The following is a 25297-nucleotide window of genomic DNA, read 5'->3' as shown; positions in this document are numbered from 1 at the left end:
ACACTAGCATGTGACAGGGACAAATGGAGATATTACTGGTGCCCACTGGAGCAAATCAATGAGTCAAGTGATCAAGTGACTGGGTAAAGCATGAAATTTATTAATTAATTGTTCTTAAGGTAATGGATAAGTTTGAGGAATGAGCAAATGAAATTAATGGTTCTCAAGGTAATGGGTAAGTTTGAGGAATGAGCAAATGAGCAAATGATTTGAATGAATAAAGACTTCAATTTAAGTTTATAACTTATATTGAAACTTGGAAACTCTAGTTACTGTGGGTATAATCTCTGTATAATAGGAAGAGAGGTATGAAAATTAAATGTCTACTCAAAGGTGTAACTTTAATGATAGAGCTAGTCATAGAGTATGTACAAAAGAGGAGTGATTTCCCGGGCCCGAGGGAACAGAACGGGGAGCAGGGGTTGAGGTGTAGGATAGGGAGATGCAATGACGACTCTTTGAGATTGAATCACAGATAATCAGATGGGCCAGGGAGTCAAGAGCATTTCCGAGGGAAGAAAATCAATGAACAAAGAATTGGAGATGTGCAACTGCATGGCAACTCTCAGAAATGGTTAGCATTTTAGATAATACAGGGATGAGTGTGAAACAGGGTAAATGGGAGATAAATTTCCAAGGTAGTAGGTCATGAAGGACTTTGTACGTCAATCTATAGAGTCTGACTTTTGTCCTGTACTTAAACAGGAAGCCGTCAGAGGGTGATACGATCAGAATTGGGTTGCAGATGATCACTCTGGCTGCAGTTTGAAGGTTAGATTAGAAATGGAAAAATATTTAAATCAGAAAGAATTAGGAAATTGTTATGGTAGAGTTTGTAAACGATGAAGGCTGAATTTTGGATTGAGTTTGGAGATACGGAAGAAAAAGATATATGGAGCAATATAAGGAGATAATAATTCAGGATTTGGCAGAAGATGCTGATAGAATATAGGGGATTGTGAGGAATTGGCAAAAAGGATGCAGTTTAGATTTATGGCTATGTACATGGCATGGATAACTAGGGGAAAGGAGGAAAGTACTAAGGCAAGTTTCCTTATTTCTCTACCCTTCAGGAGTTCAAAGATGGGACTTGACTGCTCTGGCTAAGAAGTGAGGCTGATAATGGTTATACGGAATCTCTCCACAAGATCATGTCCTGATTTCAGGGCAGGAGTGACTAATATGATTGATGGAGTAGACCAGAGTCTGAGTCAGAAGCTGGGTTCTTTCTTTCTTTCTTTCTTTCTTTCTTTCTTTCTTTCTTTCTTTCTTTCTTTCTTTCTTTCTTTCTTTCTCCTTCCTTCCTTCCTTCCTTCCTTCCTTCCTTCCTTCCTTCCTTCCTTCCTTTCTTTCTCTCTCTCTCTCCTTCCTTCCTTCCTTCCTTCCTTCCTTCCTTCCTTCCTTCCTTCCTTCTTTCTTTCTTTCTCTCTCTCTCTTTCTCCCTTCCCTTCCCTTCCCTTCCCTTCCCTTCCCTTCCCTTCCCTTCCCTTCCCTTCCCTTCCCTTCCCTTCCCTTCCCTTCCCTTCCCTTCCCTTCTCCCTCCCTCCCTTCCTTCCTCCCTCCCCTCCCTCCCTTCTTTATTTCCCCAGCAGTGCTCAGGATTTACTTTTAAGCCTGTGCTCAGAAATCACCCCTGCAGGGCTCAGGGGATCATATAGGGTTTTAGGGGCGGAACTCAGGTCACGAGCATGCAAAGCAAGAACGCTGCCCATTACAACTACCTTTTTGGTCCCGGACCAAATCTTTCTTTTGAGTGACTGTGAAGGTCACTGTTCCATGTGTGGCATATTTCCCCCGCCCCTGTAATTTTAGATTTGCTTTTGTTTAGATCCTGTGTGTGTGCCTAGGTCCTTCCTCTTATTTCAAGGGAGTAAGCCCCACTTGGGGAAGGGAGTATCTATAGCCTGAGGCTAAGTGAGTAGTCAGGTTGATGTTCTCTGATGTTTTCTTCAATGGGAGGGCAAAGGAGTGTGTTTGTGTTTTGGGTCCCAGATTAAATATCATCCTTCATAGTGGGAAACCTTGTTCTTTGAGGTTACTTTTCCCCTACTTAGTAGCAGAGCAAAAATTTCATCTCCATTTGGCCCTTTGCATTTATTCTTTATGAATTTACATAAAGGAGAGCAGGTGGGAGAAATATGGGAATAAAATACAATATAATTCATGAAAGAATGAGCCTGAGGCTTGACTATAAATTCTGTCTCATGTGTGGGCGATGTCAAATAGAGAGAGATAGAGAGCAGGAATTAGAATTTGTAAGTTTGAAGCAGCTCTAATTAACCTAGGCATGTCCTGAATGAATCATGCTCACATATATATGTATCTGTGTGTATGTGTATGCATACATGCATATGTATATGTGTATGTGTGTGTGTGTTTATATAAGCTCTGTTGGAGCTGCCTTGGCTCGTGGTCATAGTGAACTATAGAACAACACTGTGTATGCAATAAACATTTGACTGTGTTCAGACAAAAAATAATAGATATGTACAATCTTCACCATAAATACATACATATGAGCAACATCTGCTTGTTGTATTGAAAGTGCAAGTTACTGCATCTATAGAGCAAATCCACGTTTAACAAAAGTATGATAAGACATTTGTAAACATAAGGTATCACTGTATCACTGTCATTCGTTGATTTCCTCGAGCAGGCACCAGTAATGTCTCCTTCATCCTAGCCCTGAGATTTTAGAAAGTGCCACATTCGAGGCTCTTTCAGGGTCAGGGGACTGAGACCCATCATTGTTACTGGTTTTTGGCATATTGACTATGCCATGGGGAGTTTGCCAGACTCTGCCGTGTGGACAGGGTACTTTTGGTAGCCTGCCAGGTTCTCCAGAGTAAGAACTAGTAATAAGATGTCACGCTTCCAGGAGCTGGGATTTGGCTGTTGATGGGATTACATGGCGCTGGGGACAGTTGGTGGGTGTAACGCTTACATACTGGAAGATGGGGGATCTGGGAGGAGGAGGCCCAGTCCCAATCCGTGCAGGCTAGGAGATCTACGCCCCAGGTCCCGCACACCTGGTTTCTCTGCCGGTACCTTTGGATTTACATAAGGTAAATCCAAATAATACAAAGGATCTTGCAGAGAAAGATTTTTAATTGTTCAGTAAAGCTTCATAAGCAAAGGTCAATACAATTCTATGTTTATTTCAAGTTACCTATTTGAATGGGCTGAAGCGATAGCACAGCAAGTAGGGCGTTTGCCTTGCACGCAGCCAACATGGCCGAGCAGATGTTCAATTCCTCCGTCCCTCTGGGTGAGCCCGGCAAGCTGCCGAGAGTATTTCACCTGCACAGCAAAGCCTGGCAAGCTCCCCGTGACGTATTCGATATGCCAAACACAGTAACAAGTCTCACAATGTTACTGGGCCCGCTTGAGCAAATCAATGAACAATGGGAGGACAGCGACAGTGACCTATTTGACCTATTTGAATAGCTTTAAAAAAATCGACAGTATTCATGTATTTTTTTAAGTAAGCTATTTGGTTATGCGCATACAAAGATAGAAAGAATTAAATATTCAAAAAGATTTTTTATGTGATTTTCATTAATCTAAAGTCAGATTCCCTGTTGTTTATTAGATCATAGGAAGAAAAGTACTTAAGTTAAGGGTTAAGGATAAAGGTCTTATTTACTCATTGGTGACATTTTTAAGTTTCCACTAGATGAAATACATCATGCTAAGTTCTGGGGATCAAAGTGAAAAAAGACATGTGGACGCTGGCTGAGAAGCCAATCCTGGGGATGAGGGCGGTGGACAAAAGCAAACAAGCCAATGTGCTGGGGTCCAGTTCGCTACAGGACTGGTGACTGAATGGCTGATGTACCGAGAACCAACTTATCGGCAGATCACTTTGCTAAGGAGTAGTTCGCTGACTTTCTCACTTTTACAGACAGTACCTATTCTAAGGATATTACTGTTTTAAGGATAGTGAATGAATATAAATGCACTATTCTTATGAATATTTTGTCTGTATTTTTAAAGTGTATTACATCTTAAACATGTTATTCTATGAAGATATTCTTTTTTTAAGCAGGATTTTAATATCTTGTTTAATTTTGTTTTCAAACAGAGTTTCCTGGAGAGGCATAGTCTCTCTCTCTGTCTCTCTGTCGCTGTCTCTTTCTCTCTCACTCTTCCTCTCTCTATCTATTTATATATCCTCACAGGCTGGAGCGTTAGCACAGCAGGTAGGGTGTCTGCCTTGCATGCGGTGCGGTGGACCTGGGTTCAATTCCTACCCGCCCCCCCCCCCCCGCCCCGGAGAGCCCAGCAAGATACTGAGAGTATCTTGCCCGCACAGCAAAGCCTGGCAAGCTACCCATGATGTATTCAATATTCCAAAAACAGTAACAAGTCTCACAATTTGTTATGAGATGTTACTGGTGCCCGCTCGAACAAATTGATGAACAGTGGAAGAACAGTGACGGTGACAGTGATATATCCTCACAAATATATTTGTAGATATATCTTTCTTGACTCCATGTATGAATATATTCTAATAAATATAATAAAAAATTAACATTTTTCATGAGGGCCTTTTAATTGTTACTGATTTCTTTTAAAACTGCTCTAGAGTCATTTTTAAATTTTACTTACATTTCAACATCATTGATTTTTTATATGTTAATCAGATCTATTAACACAACTTTATTTCTTTTAACTATTCATAACTATTACTATAATTCATTTTATGGGGCCAGAGCAAGAGCACAGAGGGTAGGGTGTTTGCCTTGCACACAGCCAACCCGGGTTCAATTCCCAGCATCTCATATGGTTCTCCAAGCACTACCAGGAGTAATTCCTGAGTGCAGAGCCAGGAGTAACCCCAGAGTATTGCTGAGTGTGACCCAAAAAGCAAAAGCAAAAGCAAAAAATGTATAACTGATTTTATGTAGGAATTTTTAAGTTTTATGAAGATCCTACAAAATTTTGTTGGACAGGGGCTGGAGAGATAGCACAGCAGGTAGGGCGTTTGCCTTGCACATGGCCAACCCGGGTTCGATTCCCAGCATCCCATGTGGTCCCCTGAGCACCGCCAGGAGTAACCCCTGTGCATCGCCGGGTGTGACCCAAAAAAGCAAAAAAAAAATTTTTGTTGGACATTTTTAAATTTGTCTTTCTGATACTGTTTGATAAAATATTTAACTTGTCTCTTCTCTAGTCCCATAACTGCAGCAGAGTGAGAATAGCAGGTAAGAATAATCAGATCTTTTTCTGGGGAAAAATTGAACGGGAGAGTCAGCATAAGGTACAATCTAGCTTGCTACACAATGGTGTAAGATTACAATTAACATACCAAGTTTTTGGTTTATAGCTAAATTTGATAAACATATCAAAATAACTGGAAAATTTGGGGGAGATTATTATTATTATTATTATTTGCAAATTGGCTTCAGGCATTTGAGTATCATTGTATTGGGCATTCTTTCAATTAGGCAGTCAGAATTTTTGGTAATTCTTTGACCAGAAAATTCATGCACCTAGGTATATGGTTTAAAGGCATGAAAACTGCCATTTGGAGACTGTAAACTGGTTTCATTGGTAATGCTTCAAAGTTCTAGAACAGACTGAATTGAGTCTCCAACTGGGAAGGGAAAGATATCCAGGATATTCAGTCAGAAGATATACTGGCAGTGTGGAAGAGAATAGAGGTCCGTGAATATGTAGAGACTCCGGGATCAGGTAGAGGAAGGAAGGCAGGCGGTGGCCAAAATAAGGCAACTCTCTGTATTCTGAAGTTAGTATTAGATAAGCAGGAATTAAGAAAAGCAGTGGCAGAGGAAGTAAAGGTTTAGACGTTGGCATCATTAGCGACTGAAAGTTAATAATCAATACCATAGGTTTTAACAAGTCTCTCTAGGTAGTGAGAGAAATAAAAGGCAACAAAGGATACTAGAACAGAGAGGGCAGGAAGACAGACTTGCAAAGGCTTCTGAAGTTTTTAAGAGAGGTGAGAGAGCACTGGAGTGTGTCGGAAAGAGAAGATGGGAAGATATGAGTTAGAAGTGAAGAATCGTGTATATCTGAAATGACCCGGAGGAGCTGCATTCGAAACTTACACGTAATACTTCACGTACTGAATACATTTACGCCTCTCTAGCTCAATAAATACTGAACTGATAAGATAAAGAGCTAGGTGACATTCACCTTTGTAGGCTCAGCTCTTGCATTTATCAGGCTCACAAAATACGTTCCTTTCATGCGGGCTGGAAATGACTGTCATATGCTTATGTTGTGTGGTTATTAGCACAGGGAGGCCAAATGGTCAGCTGAAATGAGTCAAGAACCACGGTTAGGACAGACTCCTGGAGTCTCTCTTCTTATCACTGCTCATTCGATTTTACCATCTGCATATTTAGCATTCCTTCCAGGAAAAAGCTTAACCTTTCAAGTTTTCTGGCATTAAGTGCTACAGTTCCAGGCTTCATAGAAAAGTGCCCCTTGGGAGTTTACCACAAGTGTGTGCTGTGCAGAAGGCACTGAGGATAGAGAAGGGACCACTGTGGCAACAATAATTGAAAATGATCACTCTGGAAAAGAACTGAGTGCTGAAAGTAGATAAAGGAATGTTCATGATAACCTTTCAGTGTCTGTATTGCAACCCAAAAGGAGAGAGAGAGAGAGAGAGAGAGAGAGAGAGAGAGAGAGAGAGAGAGAGAGAGAGAGAGGAGAGAAGAGAGAAGAGAGAAGAGGAGAGAGGAGAGAGAGAGAGAAACAGAGAGAGAAAGCACCTGTTATAGAGGCAGATGGGGGAAGGGAAACTGGGGACATCATTGGTGGTGGGAAATGTACACTGGTGAAGGAACAGATGTTGGAACTTTGTATGACTGAAACCCAGTCAAGAACAAGTCTCTCTCACCCTCATGTTTTTGGCTTTGCTTTGTTTTGGGGTCATACCCGTGGTGTTCATTGTTACTCCTGGCTCTGCAGTCAGTGATCGCTTCCAGCGTGCTCTGGGTACCATCTGGGGTGCTGCGGATGGAACCTGGGTCAGCCAGGTGCAGGACAGATGCCCTACGTCTTGTGTTATCGCTCCAGTCTGCTCCCATTTCTGAGAGATGCAGTTTCATGTGTCTATCTTCATCTGCAGTCAGCTCCAAACATAATTTCTCATGTGAATTCGTAGGTGTTTACCCAGTCCAAGTTAATTAATTTAATTTTTATTCAAATTTCAACCTTTTTATTTGTATTCTATTGAGAGAAATATGTCTTTTGGTTTGAGAACAAATCACAGCCACATTTAAGTTTTTCGCTTGCAAGTCAAATAATATTATTGGCACTTCACAGTTCTAGTGGACTTCCCAGTCTTAGATAATGTAAGTTTATCGATAAAAAAGTAAGGACGAGGGTAATTTTAGGTACAAGGTAGGAGTTTATTTTTAGATTTATCAGTAATTTAACTAGATTACGTAGTTTACTAATGATATTTCAATTTCTAATTCTTGTTTATCATATGAGATCTATTAAGATTTTTAGTAACAGTATAAGGTGAAAGTATAGAGGAAGACAGAAAATTATATGAATTATTCAAAAAGTTAGCAAGTAATTACAAAGCATAGAACTTTTGAGAAGTATTATTTTTATATTGACCAATTAATTTTAGTCTGGGGCAATAGAAATCATATAGAAATAAGAAAAAAAACAAACTAGAATAACTGAGTATAAAATAAAATTAAACAAAATTAAAATATAGTTTTAAATAACACATGGGACATAGAAAATATGGGCAAAATTTTGATTTAAATATTTAGAATTGTATGAAAAATGAAACACTAAAAAGATATCTGGGAGAGAACTGAAACTGTATATGGACGGAAATATATAATCTTAAATACTTATATGAGATAAGAAGAAAGCTTGAAAATTAATTTTCTAGGCATCCATTTAGGCAATTTTACAAAATTAATAGACTCTATTTCAAGGAAATAAATATTTATGAACAGAAATAAATGAAATAGGAGATAAATTATTTTTAAAGATCAATGGATTCAGACATGAACTTTTTTAAAAAAGATTAATGAAATAGACAAACCTATGACAAGACTGATCAAGAAAAGGATGAAAAAGGCCCAAGTAAATATAAAGAATTAAAAATCATGAGTTCAGATATACCATAGATAAGGAAGAAAACGGGTTTCAAAAACAATTTTGTATCAAGATACCTGAAACCTTTGGAAAATATCTTATTGAAATAAACAGCAAGCTCTTAAAAATAACTTATTGACACTGATTAAGAAATAAATTAAAAAATTATTAATCAGAACAATAGCACCGCCAGTAGGGCGTTTGACTTCCATGCGGCCGACCCGGGTTCGATTCCTCCACCCCTCTTGGAAGAGCCTGGCAAACTACTGAGAGTATCCTGCCCACACGGCAAAGCCTGGCAAGCTACCCATGACATGTTCGATATGCCAAAAATAATAATAACGAGTCTCACAAATCAATGAACAATGGGAGGACAGTGCTGCAGTGCGTTTAGCAAAGGACTTGGTGACCTAAAGATATGTTTTCCTCATGTTAATTAATAGATTTCACAAAATTTCAATAAAAATTCTAGGCGGTAGTTTGGAAAGTAGGGTGGTCATAACATACAAACAGGAAAATTTGCAAAATTTATATGAAAGATTAACATGTAAGGGTGATGAACAAACTGATATTAACAAGGTGGGTGACTTGTCAGCTGTCAGTAGATACTTTAATGAAAAAATTTGTAAGTTTAATGTTTGTCTGAGATAGACAAAATTCATCAGTGAAACATAATAGAAATCTAAAAGCATAGATATGCTCATATGAAAACCCACTATATATATACATATATATGTATATATATATACTGTATTTAGACAATTGGAAAAAAGTAAAATTTCAAGTGAAAGATTCTGAGGAATTGGTTATCTTTATAGGAAAAAAATTGGATATCCATTAGACACTATACATATAAATCAACTCTGTGGTTTAAACTTTAATTATGAAAGGTATGACTACACAATATTAAGAAAAGTCTACAGGACTATTTCCTTTAAATTTTTTTTTTTTTTTGCTTTTTGGGTCACACCCAGCGATGCACAGGGGTTACTCCTGGCTCATGCACTCAGGAATTACTCCTGGTGGTGCTTGCGGGACCATATGCTGGGAATCAAACTCGGATCGGCCGCATGCAAGACAAACGCTCTGCCCGCTGTGCTATTGCTCCACCCCTTCCTTTTAAATTTGGGCTATAAAGCTTTTGCAAAATGCTTTAAAGATTACTAACTTGAACACATTAAAACTAAGAACACAGGTACACAAGGATGAGGTAATATATGCAAGTCAATAAATGTAATATATCAATAAAAGGAAAAATAAAAATCATATAATTATATCAATAGATGGAGAGAAAACATTTGACAAGGACCATTCTTGGTAAAAACATACAATAAAATTAGATTGAAGGAATTTTCCTAAACATAGTTGAAACTATTTACACAAGCCCACAGCAAATGTCATACTCAGTGGTAAAACTGGAAAGAGTTGAAGGCCTTTTCTCAAAGATCAGGCATGAGACAAGGTTGCCCACTCTGCCCACTACTCTTAAGTATTGTTTTGTGAGTCCTTGCCATAACAATTAGGTGAGAAAAAGATATCAAGGGCATCCAAATTCTTACTATTTGCAGATGACATAATACTATGCTTAGAAAATCCTGAATGTTCCATACAAAAGCACCTAGAAATAATAGACTTTTACAGTAAAGTGGCAGCCTACACAATAAGGCTGCAGAAGTATCCATGGCTTTTTAATACACAAATAATAAAGTAGAAGAAAGAGAAATTAAAAAAATAACACCACTCACAATTGAGTCTCAGGACCTAAAGTACCTGGGCATCCGTCTCACAAAAGAGGCAAAAACCAGGGGCTGGAGCAATAGGACAACAGGCAGGGCGCTTGCCTTGCATGGGGCCAACTTGAGTTCAATCTCCAGCATCCCAAATGGTCTCCCAAGTTCGCCTGTAGTGATTACTAAGTGCAGGAGTGAGTCCTCAGCACTTACTTCAGGTGTAGCCCAAAGACAAAAAACAAACAAAATAGGGTAAAAGCCACATACAAAGAAAATTATAAAAACACTGCTAAGAGAAATGAGTATGAGACTTATTTCTCAGACTCGTGAGAATGAGACTCAAGAAATGAGTGAAAGAAAATAGTCACTGTCACTGTCCTCCCGTTCTTCATCGATTTGCTCGAGCGGGCCCAGTAACGTCTCCATTGTGACACTTGTTACTGTGTTTGGCATATCGAACATGTCACGGGGAGCTTGCCAGGCTCTGCCGTGCGGGCGAGATACTCTCGGTAGCTTGCCGGGCTCTCCGAGAGGGGCGGAGGAATCGAACTCGGGTCGGCCATGTTGGCCGCTTGCAAGGCAAACACCCTACCCGCTGTGCTATCGCTCCAGCCCAAAAGAAAATAGTATGAGACTAATATCCAAGGCCAGAAAAAAGGAGCCAGGCTGGAATCTTGCCACAAGTGTGTGTGAGTGAAGGGCAGTTAGTGTAGAGGAGGGACCGGTGTGACAATAATAGTTAGAAATGATCAATCTGGACAAGAACTGAGTGTTGAAAGTAGGTAAAGGGATATACATGATAACCTTTCAATATCTGTGTTGCAAAACTGTAATTGCTTTTGAGAGGTAGAAGAGAGAGAGGATGGAGAGAGAGAGGGTGGGAGGAGGGAGAGAGAGACAAAGAGAGAGAGAGAGAGAGAAAGAGAGAGAGAAAGGGAGAGGGAGGGAGAGAGAGAGAAGAGCCTGACATAGATGCAGGTGGGGCGGGGGTGGGGGATTGCAGGTAGCTGGAGGGAACCCGGGGACTCTGGTGGTGGGAATTGTAAAAGGGATGGGCGTTGGAGCATTATATGACTGAAGCCAATCATGAACAACTTTGTAACTCTGTATCTTACTGTGATTCAATAAAAACAACAGCAATAACAAAAACCAAAGAAATAAGAAAGGACACAGGGGAATAGAAATATAAACCCTGTTCATGATCGAAAGAATAGCACTGTAGCACTGTCCACTGTTCTCCCGTTGTTTATAGATTTGCTCGAGCGGGCACCAGTAATGTCTCCATTGTGAGACTTGTTGTTACTGTTTTTGGCGTATTGAATATGCCGTATTGAGCTTGCCAGGCTCTGCTGTGCAGGTGGGAAACTCTCGGTAGCTTGTCAGGTTCTCCGACAGGGACGGAGGAATTGAACCGGGGTCGGCTGCGTGTCGAATACATCATGGGAAGCTTGCCAGGCTTTGCTGTGCGGGCGAGAGACTCTCGGTAGTTTGCAGGGCTCTCCAAGAGGGGCAGAGGAGTTGAACCCGGCTCAGTCGGCCCACTGCACACAAGGCAAACACCCTACCTCTGTGCTATCGCTCCAGCCCACTGCAAGGATAATACTGCAAAAATGATAATCTTGCCCAAAGCATTATATAGACTGAATGCAGTCTTTATAAAAGTACCTATGACATTTTTAATGCACATAGACTAAATGCTGTTGAAATTTATGTGGAGTAATCTCTGCCTCACCAGTAGCAAAAGCAATACTGGGGGAAAAAAGAGAAAATAAAGATCGGAAGCTTCTCCTTCTCCAGTTTCAAACTACACAGTACAGATTTAGTAATCAAGCACTGCGGTACTGGAATAAGGATAGACTCTCAGATCAGTGGTGTACAATTGAGAGTCTAGAGGCAGATCCTTAGGTATACAGAGAGTTAATATTTGATGAAGAAACAAAAAGGATAAAGTAGAATAAGGAAAGCCTCTTCAACAAACGGTATTGCAAAAACTGGTCAGTCACATGCAAGAAAATTAACTCAGACCATTTTCTAAGACAATGCAAAAAAGTCAAAATGGATTAAATACCTTGATATCAAACCCGAATCCACAAATTATATTGAGGAAAACACAGGTAGCATATTTCATGTCAATGAATCTATAAAGTTATCTTTAATGACTCAATGTCATTGGCCAAGCAAACGGAAGCAAAATTAAACAAATGAGGCCCCATCAATTTAAGGAGCTTGTGCACCACAAAGGAAATGATAGCCAGGATTAAAGATACCACACAGAGAGAATATTTGCTCATAATTCAGCTGATAAAGGGTTGATAATCAAGAAACATAAATTACTGGTTGAACTTTACAAGTAAACTGAACAATCCCATCAGAAAATGGGGGAAGATATGAACAGAAACTTCCTCATAAAAGATATACAGATGGCCAAATGATATATGAAAAAAAAAACCGCTTGCATCATTATCATCAAGGAATTTCAAATCAAACAACAATTGTTATCTTCCCACACGAGTGAGACTGGCACAGATTACAAAGAACAAAAGCGCAGTGCTGGTATGGGTGTGTGGATAAAGGGACCCTCTTCTTGATTGGTAGGACTGTTGATTGGGCCAGTCCTTTTGGAAAACAATACGAGTACTTCTCAAAAAACTAGGAATTGAGCTTCCATCTGATCCAGCAGTTCCATTTGTGGACATTTACCCTGCGGACCAAAAAGCCCCGTTTAGAAGAGACATTTGTTCTCCTGTGTTCCCTGCAGCACATTGACAATAGTCAAAACCTGGGAACAACCCAAGTGCTCAAGAAAAACTGACTGGACATAAAACATGGTACTACTTCTTGGCTTTTTCTTCTCTTTCTTTCTTTCTTTCTTTCTTTCTTTCTTTCTTTCTTTCTTTCTTTCTTTCTTTCTTTCTTTCTTTCTTTTGCTACACCTGGTGATGCTTAAGGGTTACTCCTGCCTCGGTACTTAGTAATGACTCCTGACAGTGCCTGGGGGGACAATGTGGGATGCAGGGATCAAACCTGTATTGGCCACATGCAAGGTAAATGCTGCTGTACTATCACTTCACTCCATGCTTGCTTTAATAAAAGATGAAGTCATGCAATTTGCCACTAAGTGAATGTAGCTGGAAGGTATTATTCTGAGTGAGGTAAATCAGAAGGAGAGGGACCGAGAGAGAATTAACTCTCTCATATGTGAGATATGAAGAATTATAGCAGGGCAATAACAAGTGCCCAAAGACAACAGATACGAAGAACTTGTCTTTAGTAGGAAACTTTCCATGGGGTTTGGGGATGATGGTGGGAAGAGACCTGGGACAATGGTGGATAGAAGTGGACCCACTGGTGAGGGTGTGAGGCTGAAATGATTTATGAATGAAACCATATCATTAACAATATTGTAAATAATGTGCCTAATAAAATTTAAAAAATTGTAGGGCCAGGTAGCTAGTACATTGGGTTGTTTGCCTTTCATGCAGCTGACCTGGGTTCAAGCCCTGGCAGCACATATAGTAACCCTGGCTCTGTAAGGATTTTTGTGTGCACAGCAGGAGCCTATCCTGAGCATCTCTGGATGTTGCCACAAACAAGCAAACAAACAAACACCAAGGAATAATTGATAAAAGAAAAATGTTCATGAAAAAATGTCATAAGGAAAATGGAGACCCAAGCAACAAACTGGGACAAGCTTTTTGTGTTTAGAGACCAAGGGTGAAAATAGACTATACTAAATATTTCCTACAGATCTATAAGAAAAAGATGAATGAGAAAGGATAAAAATGGAGTAAATATTAGAACAGGATCATCACAGAAAAACATTAGGGAAATAGATTAGAACTCACTAATCTGAAAAATGGGACTTAAATCACAATGCTTTCTGCACTGATGAAAATTAAAAATCTGAAAATTGTTGGCAAGGTACTAATGCAATAGAAATTCCATCTATGGCTGCTTAGGAAAGCATTTCATGGTGAAGTGTTTTCTTTTGTGCATAAATAAATCAATAAATCACAATAAATCACTCCAAAGTTTGGTATATCTCCTAAGGAATGTTTGTACCTAGACTCATTGCAAGAACTACTATAGCAACATTGTTGGCAATAAAAAAAAAACCTGGAAAAATATAAATATCCATTTTGAGTAGACTGGATGAAAAAATGGTAGTATATTCATATAATGACATATTTCACAGCAAAAATACCCCTACTTATATCAGTGGGCTGGAACGGTAGCACAGCAGGTAGGGTGTTTGCCTTGTGTGCGGCCAACCCAGGTTCAATTCCTCCACCCCTCTCAGAGAGCCTGGCGAGCTACTGAGAGTATCTCGCCTGCATGGAAAAGCCTGGCAAGCTACCCTTGACGTATTTGATATGCCAAAAACAGTAACAAGTCTCACAATGGAGACATTACTGGTGCCCACTCTAGCAAATTGATGAACAATGGGAGGACAGTGCTACAGTGCAACTTATATCAGTATTGATAAATCATAAGAATGCATTGTTTTTTGAAAGCAGGAAGTTACAGAACAATTCATATGATATGATTTTATCTAACATTAACATATACAATACAGTATTTGAAATTTAAATATGACTAACTCAAGAAAAAAGCAAAGAAAGAAAAACAAAAATCAAGGTGATGTTTATCTATGGGTGCGGTTGGGGCAAAGGAGATGGTACTAGGATGGGTTCCTCAAGGGTCACAAAGTTCGCTGTTGTTTATTTGTTTGCTATTACAGTGTCAGAGATTAAACCCAGGATCTTAGAAATGCAAAACATGTCCTCTGTCATAGAGTCACATAAAAAAAAACTCAACAAAGAGTAATTAGATGTCTATTATATAATCATTATTTGATAACATGTTCTATGTGTTTCTGATTTAACAAATATAATCAAAATAATATTTGATAAGCACTCAGTTCATTTGCCCTTAGACAATAACCAGTCCAATAATTTCTAAATGAGTTATTACTATGTCTATTTTATTTTGTCAGCTGGAATTTAAAAATTAAAATAAGCTCACTTAAAGGGCCAAAGGATAGTTCAGTAGGTAGTATCCTTACTTGCCTTGCATGCAGCCGACTGTCATTTGATCCCCAGCATCCTATAGTATCTCCTAGACACCACCAGGAGCAATTCCTGGGTGCAGAGGCAGGAATTATCCCTAAGTATCCTGGGTGTTGGTGGGTGTGACCCCCTCCCGCCCCCCCCCCGCCTACTGGAATTTGGAGAATCTGGGTGGAGGATGCTCAGCCCCGATCCGAGCAGGCTTGGAGAGTTCAGCCCCAGGACCCGCATGCCTTTGTTCCTCGGCCGGTACCTTCATGCGTGTGGAGAGTGATCTCAGCATGATGGTGGCTGGTTCTGGAGGTCTTCGGCTGCCGGAGCCCTGGTCGGGGCGGGGAGGAAAACTCAACCCGCTCCCCTAATGATGGGTCTCATTCTCCTAACCCTGAAAGAGCCTTGAATATGGCACTTTTTAAAATATCTCAGGACTGGGGCATAGGAGACGTTACTGGGGCCTGCTCAAGACAATCAACGAACAACAGGATGGTCGTGATCGTGATAGTGATCCTGGGTGTGGCCCCAAAACCAAAACCAAAACCAAAACCCAAAGCTCACAAGTTTTTCAGAGAAGAGGATAGATTTTGATGTTCTCCATGTAACTGATAATCAGATAATCAGATAAATAAAAAGAAAAGTCATAACAACTTTCAAGCTTTTATTTTCCAAAAATGAAAGAAAAAGGACTTGCTTTGAATATAAGGAAGCACGGTAGGTAGCACTGTCCTCCATTTGTTCATCCATTTGCTAGAGCAGGCACCAGTAACGTCTCCATTGTGAGACTTGTTACGTTTTTGGCATATCAAACACTCCACTGGGAGCTTGCCAAGCTCTGCCTTGCGGGAGGAATACTCTCGGTAGCTTGCAGGGCTCTCTGAGAGGGAAGGAGGAATCGAACCCGGGTCGGTCGTGTGCAAGGCAAATGTCCTACCCGCTGTGCTATCAATCTTCAGCTTCTTTCCAAGATAAAAATTTTTTTGTTTATTTTTGGTTGGGAACATTCCAGGGATGTACTCAGGGCTTATTTCAGGTTTTGTAATCAGGTATCACTCCTGGTGGAGCTCTTGGGATCATAGTGGGTACCTGGGATTGAAAAATGAGGCAGCTGCATGCAAGGCAAACACTCGCTCTATCCATTGTACTGTCTGTCTGGTCCTGAGCCTGAAGTATTTGGTGATACAATTTTCAATGGTCATTTTTTTCCCACTTATTTGCTGTACTTGCAACTCGACGGTCTGGTTTCCTGACCTTCCCTTCTACCGCTTGAGTAATCCAGTGCTGAAATCCTGGCAGGTTTGGCTGTAGTCTTGGAAATAAGTGGTGAGCAGAAATGAATTTTAGCAGAGCAGAAATGAATTTTGGCAGAGGAATTTTAGCTGTCCTTTGTCTAGGAGTTCTCCTGGACTGAAAAAAACTATAGACCAAATATGATTGCCACTCAATGCCTCTTTTGCAAACCACAACACCCAAAAGGAGAGAGAAAACAGAGGGGAATGCCCTGCCATAGAGGCAGGGTGGGATGAGGGGGAGATGTGGGGTGGGAGGGATGCTGGGATCCATGGTGGTGGGAAATGGGCACTGGTGGAGGAATGGGTATTTGATCATTGTATAATGGAAACCCAAGCACAAAATTTGTAAGTCTACAACTGTACCTCATGGTGTTTCACTAATAAAAATTTAAAAAAAACTGGATACACAGAGGCCAGGTTGTAGGATGAAAAGAGACTGGAGGTGAGGCCATTGCTAGAATTTCTGGGTAGTGTGGCCCCTGAGTTCACCCAGTTAATTTATTTTTTAAATAATTAGAAGACTTTCATTATCTAGATTCCTTATCAGCCATCATTACCTTCTTATCACCATGGTTACTGCTATCAGGAGCATCTTAAGCAGAGCAATAGATGCAGTTACAGTTTAAAATCTGAATCCCATTATAAAAAAAAGTCTGTGAATTAGGCAGTGATGGAAATGTCCCAAAGCATCTACAAAGGACACTGACTTAATGGCAGAGCATATTGTCTTAATTGCCATTTTTCTAATCCTTTGACTTTGTAGACCTAAGTTAATCCAACCAACTTCATAAACCTTGTCAGCCCCAACACATTTATAAACGTTGAGAAAGTGATTAAACTAGAGCCAAAGTTTTGATTATCATAAATCCCACATTAACTGAAACCACACTTGGAAAATAAAAGCTTGAAAGCTGTAACAAGATAGAAACATGAATGCTATGACTTTTATTTTAATTTTTGGGCCATACTTGGTAATGCTCAGGGCTGATTCCCTGAGCTGTGCTCAGGGATCACTCCTGATGAAACTAGGGAGACCAGCTGGGGTGACAGGGATCAAACCTGGGTCTGGTGTCAACCAGGCAAGCACCCTACCTGCCCTACCTGCTGGACTGTTGCTCTGGCCCCACATTGTGATTTCTATGGAAACTTAATTAGCGGAGCTAATTATTTGCTCCTTTTAATTCCACAAATGTGTCATATTTGTGTTTATTAATTCCTTATCTGTATAATATTAAACTACATTAACATAATTCTTACTTGTGTGCTGCTCCTCCTAATATCTTGTATTTGCCAAAAGCCCATGTGAAGCAAAGGACAAAATACAACCTGGATTCAAATCCTGAGTTGACCAATGGTTAGTAGTTGGATCTTTCATGTTATTTAAAATCCCTGAGCTTCCTGGGGCTGGAGTGATAGTAAAGTGGATAGGGCATTTGCCTTGCGTGCAGCTGACCTGGGTTCGATCCCCAGCATCCCATAGGGTACCCTGAGCACCGCCACAAGTAATTCCTGAATGCAAAGCCAGGAGTAATCCCTGTGCATCGCCGGGTGTGAACCCAAAAAGCCAAAAAATAATAATAAATAAAAAATAAAATGAAATCCCTGAGCTTCCCTTTCTGTTCAGAGGACACAACAATCTTGATTTTACAAATGTAAAGTGAAAAGTGTATGCAAAGCATGTAGAGTATACCATAATTGTTTATTTTTTATATATTAAAATATCATGATTAACAATATTAATAGTAATTATATTGAGGCATACACCTACCTACAAAATGCCCATATTCCACCCCAACAGCCCCAAGAGATGCCTCCCCACTGCATAGATGCCTCATTCTGTTGGCACCTTCTCAGAGTTGGTTTCTATTGGCTGTCATCTTTTCTCTTGCTGTTTCTTTGTACCCCACATGTGAGTGAGTTGAGGTAACTGTTTTTTTTTCTTTTTGGGTCATACCCAGCAATGCTCAGGGGCCATGCCTGCCTCTGCACTCAGGAATTACTCCTGGCAGTACTCGGGGGACCATATGAGATGCTGGAAATTGAATCCAGGTTGGCCGCATGCAAGGCAAACACCCTACCCGCTGCTATCACTCCAGCCCTGAGGTAACTGTTTCTTAAATGTTAATCCCTGTTTCTTAAATGTAAATCCCCATCACATTTTTTGAAAGAAGAAAAAACAAAAATTTTATATACAATTTCAAAATGACATGACAGTCTAATCTAGAAGATAGATCTGGCTGAAAGACGTTTCTATCTAGTTGATGAAAATAAATGAAAACAACTTGGTTAAACATTGAGAAAAAGCTTGTGAAAATCTAGCAATGAACAAGAAATTTTCAGTCAATTTGCTTGTATCACGATAAACACCAGGAACTTTGTTCAAACACTAGCCACTTTCTGGACTATAATTTTACTTAAGCATCACACAGTTTTGTTTTGTTTAATAATGAAGATAATATATTACAAAGCATTTGGGAAATGGAGTAGTGAAAAATTACTTTTCTTTGTTTTGTGGCTGCAATGATACTTCAGATACAATTTTCAACTTGATTTTGTTGGTTAAGATCGTGTCAAGGCGCTACTAATGCTAAGTGATATTTTACAATCTATGATTTATTGAACAGATTCATACTGTGAATATTAAAGTTGCTGCCGAATTTTAATGCATGATCAAGAAGAAAATTTTGTTTTCAAATTTTTCCAAAAAATTTTATTTGTATGCAAATACATATTTTGAAGCAGAAAATGAAAGTGCTAGCTCCCAAAACTATATTCAAGTCTACTTCCCTTAGATACTTCTTGTTGTGCTCAGAATCATTTATCAATCCTAATTTCATCTATATTTTGCAGCCAGGTTTACTTAAGTTGCAATATGCTGATACAGACATTTGTGTTTGAAATTTAACTTCTCCAAATCCAACCATCAGTACAAAGTCAATGAAAAAGGGAGAAGAGGAAAAAAATCAAATGGAGACACTGAAATACTTTTTAAATGACCAGGGAGTTTTATGAATGCACTTACTCCCTTAGCCCAAGTGGGAGAACTGGATTGAGGTGTATAATTGTAATTTGGTCTTTCATTAATACTGTCATTGTCCTTTACTCTTTCTTCTTTAGTTTTATATTTCTCCGTACCACCAGGCTATTCTTCTAAGGATTTTGAGGGGGAGCTACGTACTTATCTATATTCTTTTCAAGTTCTCATAGCTTTTCTGTCCTTTCCCACCATTACGTTCCGTGCCTTGATATTTTACTTTCATCATTTCTCATACTTCACAGGAGAAACAGTGCATGTGTTAGAAATTTAATACAGAGTTGAACAGTCGTTGCAGTAAGAGGTAAGAGGTTGGGTTAGGTTCATTCAGTGGATATCTAAAGGTACAAATGGAGTTAACTGATGTGGAAAATCATCCCCTCCCCCAACAAAAGAAGAAAAAAACCTAGGTTAAGATATTCCCCTTCGGCAAATAGTTTCAGTCTTAGAGTACAAAGGATTTGCAAACATGCATTCAGGAAAGAATAGAATGGGTAACACAGCAAACAAGAATACATCCAAGAAAAAACAGGATGAACAGTTTTGGGTCTTTTAGATGTCTGCTGATTGGCTAGATGAAATAAACCAGCCTCTGCTCTCCATATATCTACCGAATATTGATATGCTTACCCCCTGCCTTAATGTTATCTGTCAGTAGAAACAATGGCTCATGTGCTGGGAACCTGGTAGAGAAGTGATATTGTACTGAATATCTGTTTGACCACTGACAGCTGCCCGGGGGACTCTAAAGCTTGGGCACTCATGTGTGTTTGATTGTGTCCTTATGTATTTGTCTCGTTTTCTGCAGCTGACCTTTGGCTGAATGGAGGAAGTCAAAGGTGCCAGTCTGATTGGCACTAGACAAATTAACGTGTGTGTGTGTGTGTGTGTGTGTGTGTGTGTGTGTGTGTGTGTGTGTGATTTGTGACAGGGAATAGCTTTTACAAAGCAGTGTGGTGGGAGTGACATAGAGCCTACAAGGAAGAAGATTAAAGCGTCCAAACCCTACATTTTCCATCCCACATTAATACTTGCAAACTATAAAGCTTTGTTGCTTTCCCCTGGGAATTCTGTCTTGGTAATCAGGTTAAGTGGTTTTGAAAGCTCCCAGGGTCCCAGGTATTTACCTTTTCTCATCATGTCTGTAAGATGAAGAGCCCCGGCCACTGGTCCATATAAACATCTTAGAGGATGTTGGTCCAGGGGCTTCCTTCCTCTTGGTGGAAGTCCTGGAGCAATGGCAAAAAGACCTGAAAGAGGTACACACTGAAGTTAAATCCACTGTGCTAGGGATTAAATCCAAATTTCATGCATGAAGAGCCTCTGACTTGCATCCCTGGTCCTGACTTCCATCCCTACCATTGACTTGCATCCCTGGTCCTGAACTGAATCTCTTAAATAAGGTCACGTTGCTGTGGTTGTAGGAGACTTGCTCTCAACCCTTGCTGCATGTTTAGATGAAGTGGAAATATTCTAAAACAAAACAAAACAACACAAAAAACGAACACTGAAGGGCTACAGAGATAGTACAGAGGGTAAAGTGTTAGTCTTGCACAAAGCTGTCCCAAGTTCAATTTCTGGCACCATGGATAGTTCTCCAAGCACCACCAAGTGTGATCTCTAAGCAGAGTCAGGAGGAATCTCCAAGCACAGCTAGGTGTGGCTCCTTCAAACAAACTAATAAAAATTAAAGCCCTCCATTCTTTTCAGAAATGTGCATCTATAGTTTTTAAACTTCCTAGTTGTTTCCAAGCCTCTTCTTGGATCTAGATCCACGGTTTTAGATTTTCTAGTTTCTTATTATAGTCAATCCAAGTTGTCTCCTCCCCCAAACCCCAGTATTTGTATAACTTGACAGTTTTTGGTTCAGATTTGATATTAAAATTTGATTTTTCTATTTTCTTAAAACTACTTTCACATGTTGGTGATGAAATATCCCTTTAAGGATTCTCTACTCTGGCCAAAGAAGTTGTGGGTTTCTCCTATGGTTGATAACTCTTTTTTCTAAGAAAATCACTGGCTTAAAACCTCTGGCTGTTAGATGCCAGGTTTATAGGAGTCATTGTTACTTATTATGCAATAAATAATGAGAGGTATGAATTGAATATCAAAGAAAATTACGTTTAGCAAAAGGAACAGAAAAATGATCCTTGCATGGATGTACAGTCATGTATGACTTTCCTTTTGAGCACAATATTAATGGTAAGCATGTGAATGGAAATAGTGACTATATACTGTCTTAGCTATTTCATGTCAGATACTCTGCATATATTAGCTATGCATAAGTCATGAAATTTATATGCATGTATCTATGCTATACTATGTCATGAAAATTTTGCAAGACATAGTACAGCGGTAGGGCGATTGCCTTGCACGCAGTCAACATGGCCGACCCGAGTTCGATTCCTCCGCCCCTCTCGGAGAGCCCGGCAAGCTACCGAGAGTATCTCACCCTCACGGCAGAGCCTGGCAAGCTACCCGGGACGTATTCGATATGCCAGACACAGTAACAACAAAGTCTCCAATGGAGACGTTACTGGGCCCACTCGAGCAAATCGATGAACAATGGGAGGACCGTGACTGTGACCATATAATGCTGTTCTGAATTTTCTGGATTAAAGTGATACATCCAGGAGACAGAGGTGTTTTCTCACATTTAGAAAGGTATGTCCATACTTCAGACCACTGTCTGTTTCTCTACAATTCTCACTTTCTCTGCAGTAAGATGCATTATGATCTGACCCATGAATCCTCAAACTGTAATGTGAGAATCAGGGATCCCGTAATAATACAGATTCTGATTCAAGGCGTCTCTGATGGAGTTGAGGTTCTATATTCCTAACAAGTTCTCTGGTGATGCAGATTATCTCCATTTTGCAGATAACATTGCCAGCCAGAGCTTGGCACAAGTACTCAAGTGCTTGATTGTAGGCCCAATGTTGTCACTAACTTTTGTCAACGGCAATTCTCAGATCTTGAGCAGTTAACTTTTCTAGGGCAGAGCTGAATGTTTTTAAATATGTATGATTGAGAGCTTGAACATAACCCCTAAGATTTCTTATTTCCAAAATTTTGTGATTCATCTTATTTTGGGTAATATTTTGGGAGTGGGGGTTACTCTTGGCTCAGTGCTAGGGTACTGCTCTCCTCACTGGTGGTCACGGGTGCCAGGTGCTGCCAGGGATTCCCACATGCCCTAGGCTTTTCTGGGGTTCCCAGAAAAGCACAATCTTAGGATTGTTTTTTTCTTTTTGGGTAACATCTGGCAATGCACAGGGGTTACTCCTGGCTCATGCCCTCAGGAATTACTCCTGGCAGTGCTCGGGGGACTATATGGGATACTGGGAATCAAACCCGGGTGGGTTGCATGCAAGGCAAATGCCCTACCCACTGTGTTATTGTTCCAGCCCCTGGCCCTAGGCTTTTGAGCTCTCTTTCTCTACATTGAAGAATAAGTAAGTAAGTAAAGGCCCTCCCGTTGATCATCAATTTGCTCGAGCGGGCCCAGTAACGTCTCCATTGGAGACTTTGTTGTTACTGTGTTTGGCATATCGAATACGTCATGGGGAGCTTGCCAGGCTCTGCCGTGTGGGCAAGATACTCTCGGTAGCTTGCCGGGCTTGTAGGCATATTCTAAATCATTATGCCTATGTCCTAACTTTCTGGGAATAGGTATTCTTTTACAATCCTGAGATCTGTATCAGGAACAGAAGCCTTGGGAAATGGTTTATTAACTACCATAGAGCAGAAAGTCCTACTTCTGTACTGAATCTCCTTGGATGAATGGCAGAAATAAAATGATTACCCAAATGGAAGCCCTAGACTATTTTAGGGAGATCTAGAAGTATGTTTTGATTTGGGATATGTAAAGTTGTGAGTTTTTAAAAAAAAACTTAAAAACATCACAGAATATATCAATTAATTTATGCATTAGATTCAATCTGCAGAAAATAAAAATGCTTTTAATGTAAGTTGAATGAATTCCTTCATGAGAATAAAAATCAGCCTGAACTTTTAGGAATTTATTTTAACATTGGTGTGGTTGGAGAATTCTATTCATTTTAGTTGATTCTCAAAAATTTGGGGGAGAGGTTATAGATGAGTTTGAGTTTAAGTAAATGAGATGAGTTTGAATCACAGTTTGAATCTAAGTAGATCACAGTTTGAGTCTAAGTAGATCACAGTTTGAGTCTAAGTAGCACTGTCCTGCAGCACTGTCCTCTCGTTGTTCATCAATTTGCTCGAGCGGGCCCAGTAATGTCTCCATCATGAGACTTGTTGTTACTGTTTTTGGCATATCGAATACGCCACGGGTAGCTTGCCAGGCTTTGCTGTATGGGCAAAATACTCTCGGTAGCTTGCTGGGCTTTCAGAGAGGGGTGGAGGAATTGTACCCATGTCACCCGGGTCAGCTGTGTAGGCCACATGCAAGGCAAATGCCCTACTTGATGTGCTATCACTCTATCCTTTGAGTCTAAGAAAAGCAGTTAATTGTGGAGTTTGTGCCCTATTAGTTTTTATAAGACAGCTTTTAATAGACTTACCATATATACTACAAATGCTTTAAAATCATTCCAAGTGAAAGGAGCTACAGTGCTCTTCGTACTATATACTATATAATATACAGTATAGTATACTATATTTTAGTACTGAATAGTATATAATGAAAGCATTGTTTAGGCTAGTATAGGATATAGGATAGGATATATAGAATATAAGTATAGGATACTCTCAGACTGTATCATTATTATTCTAGTGCCCTTTCTCTGTTGTTTGAAGAAGATTCAGAAAGGGGGAGATAAAGGTTATATTTATTTTAATTAACTGTCTAAAGCTTATTAAAATGAACTTAATGGCTCCTTAGTTTATTGCAGTAAGTGACTTTGGAGTTTCTCTACCTTAGTTTTTTTTCATAAAGACTAATTGTTCTTTAAAATCCGTTAAGTTGGCTATTAATTAAAAAAGAAAGGGAGTAAGTAGTTGCTTTAAAGATGACAGTATAAAGGTTCACTAGAGATTGAAAAAAAATTCCAGGCTTCAAAGAAATGCCCAGAATATGTTAATGAATACTGGTTTAGAGACTCTATCTTAGTCTAAAGTGAGCCCTCCTGAACTCCTTAAGTAATTATCTTAACACTACTCACTTTATAAAAAAAGAAACGTTTCATTTGATGGTGATAAGGAAAGCGATGAAAAGTCCCTCATCCCCTAGCAACACTCTGAAAAAAAAATGGTTGTAATCCATAGCACAGCGGTAGGGCGTTTGCCTTGTGCACAGCCAGCCTGGCCAAGCCGCGTTCGATTCCTCCACCCCTCTAGGAGAGCCCGGCAAGCTACTGAGAGTATCTTGCCTGCACGGCAAATCCTGGCAAGATACCTGTGAGGTATTCAATATGCCAAACACAGTAACAAGTCTCAAAATGGAGACGTTACTGGGCCCGCTCGAGCAAATCGATGAACAACGGGAGGACAGTGTTTGTTTGTTTGTTTTGGTTGTAATCTAGAATGAAACAAAGTTAGTGTTGGTGGCATCACAGGAATTAGGGGAGGAAATCTGAATTAAATTTCATCAGTAAATTACCTACGACCAGAGTGAACCTGGCACTACACAACTCTGGCATAATATGAGCATGCTCTCAACTTAGGATGGAAATACTGTGGCAGTGAGGTCACAGCAATTTCTTTGCCCCAAATTTGTAAAGGGCCCTTTACCATTTCCTTTAGTACCTCCGTTGCTGGTTTCTGTCTCCAATGCTTGTCCCTCTCTCCACCTGCACCATTTCTGTGAAACCTTCGCTGTTTGACTCAACAACTTCCTCTACATCACATCCCAATTCTTGGTACCCACTTTGGTTAAAGCAACAGACAATTTATCCTATTGCGTGCAAATCTGCCTCTCCCGCTGGCCTTGGAAATTTCCAGGGTGGCTGTGTCTTAGACATGTGAAGGCACAATACAGGGCACATGGATACCCCTGATCACCAAAGTACTGGCTAGAAAACGCAACCATAGTTGTCTCCTGCAATGAGGCTCATAGCTCCTTGGTGCAACTAAAATCTTCTCAGCTCAGGATATTTT

At 39.9% G+C, this 25297-nt stretch overlaps 1 protein-coding gene across 2 annotated transcripts in view; it reads right to left on the bottom strand.

Annotated features, from left to right (window-relative positions):
- Positions 1-25297, bottom strand: part of KCNMB2 (potassium calcium-activated channel subfamily M regulatory beta subunit 2) — a 367680-nt gene that overhangs the window by 27587 nt on the left and 314796 nt on the right. For both annotated transcript variants that reach the window (XM_056110680.1, XM_056110682.1), the window contains exon 2: positions 20347-20469. In XM_056110680.1, the coding sequence (XP_055966655.1) occupies positions 20347-20402 (56 nt within the window). In that variant the 5' untranslated portion in view covers positions 20403-20469. The remainder of the gene's footprint in view (positions 1-20346; positions 20470-25297) is intronic.

This window comes from Sorex fumeus, unplaced genomic scaffold, assembly GCF_029834395.1.
Source record: "Sorex fumeus unplaced genomic scaffold, SorFum_2.1 ptg000010l, whole genome shotgun sequence".
Lineage (NCBI taxonomy): Eukaryota > Metazoa > Chordata > Mammalia > Eulipotyphla > Soricidae > Sorex > Sorex fumeus.
The sequence above is the reverse complement of the archived record's forward strand: the minus strand, read 5'-3'. Positions and strand labels throughout refer to the sequence as shown.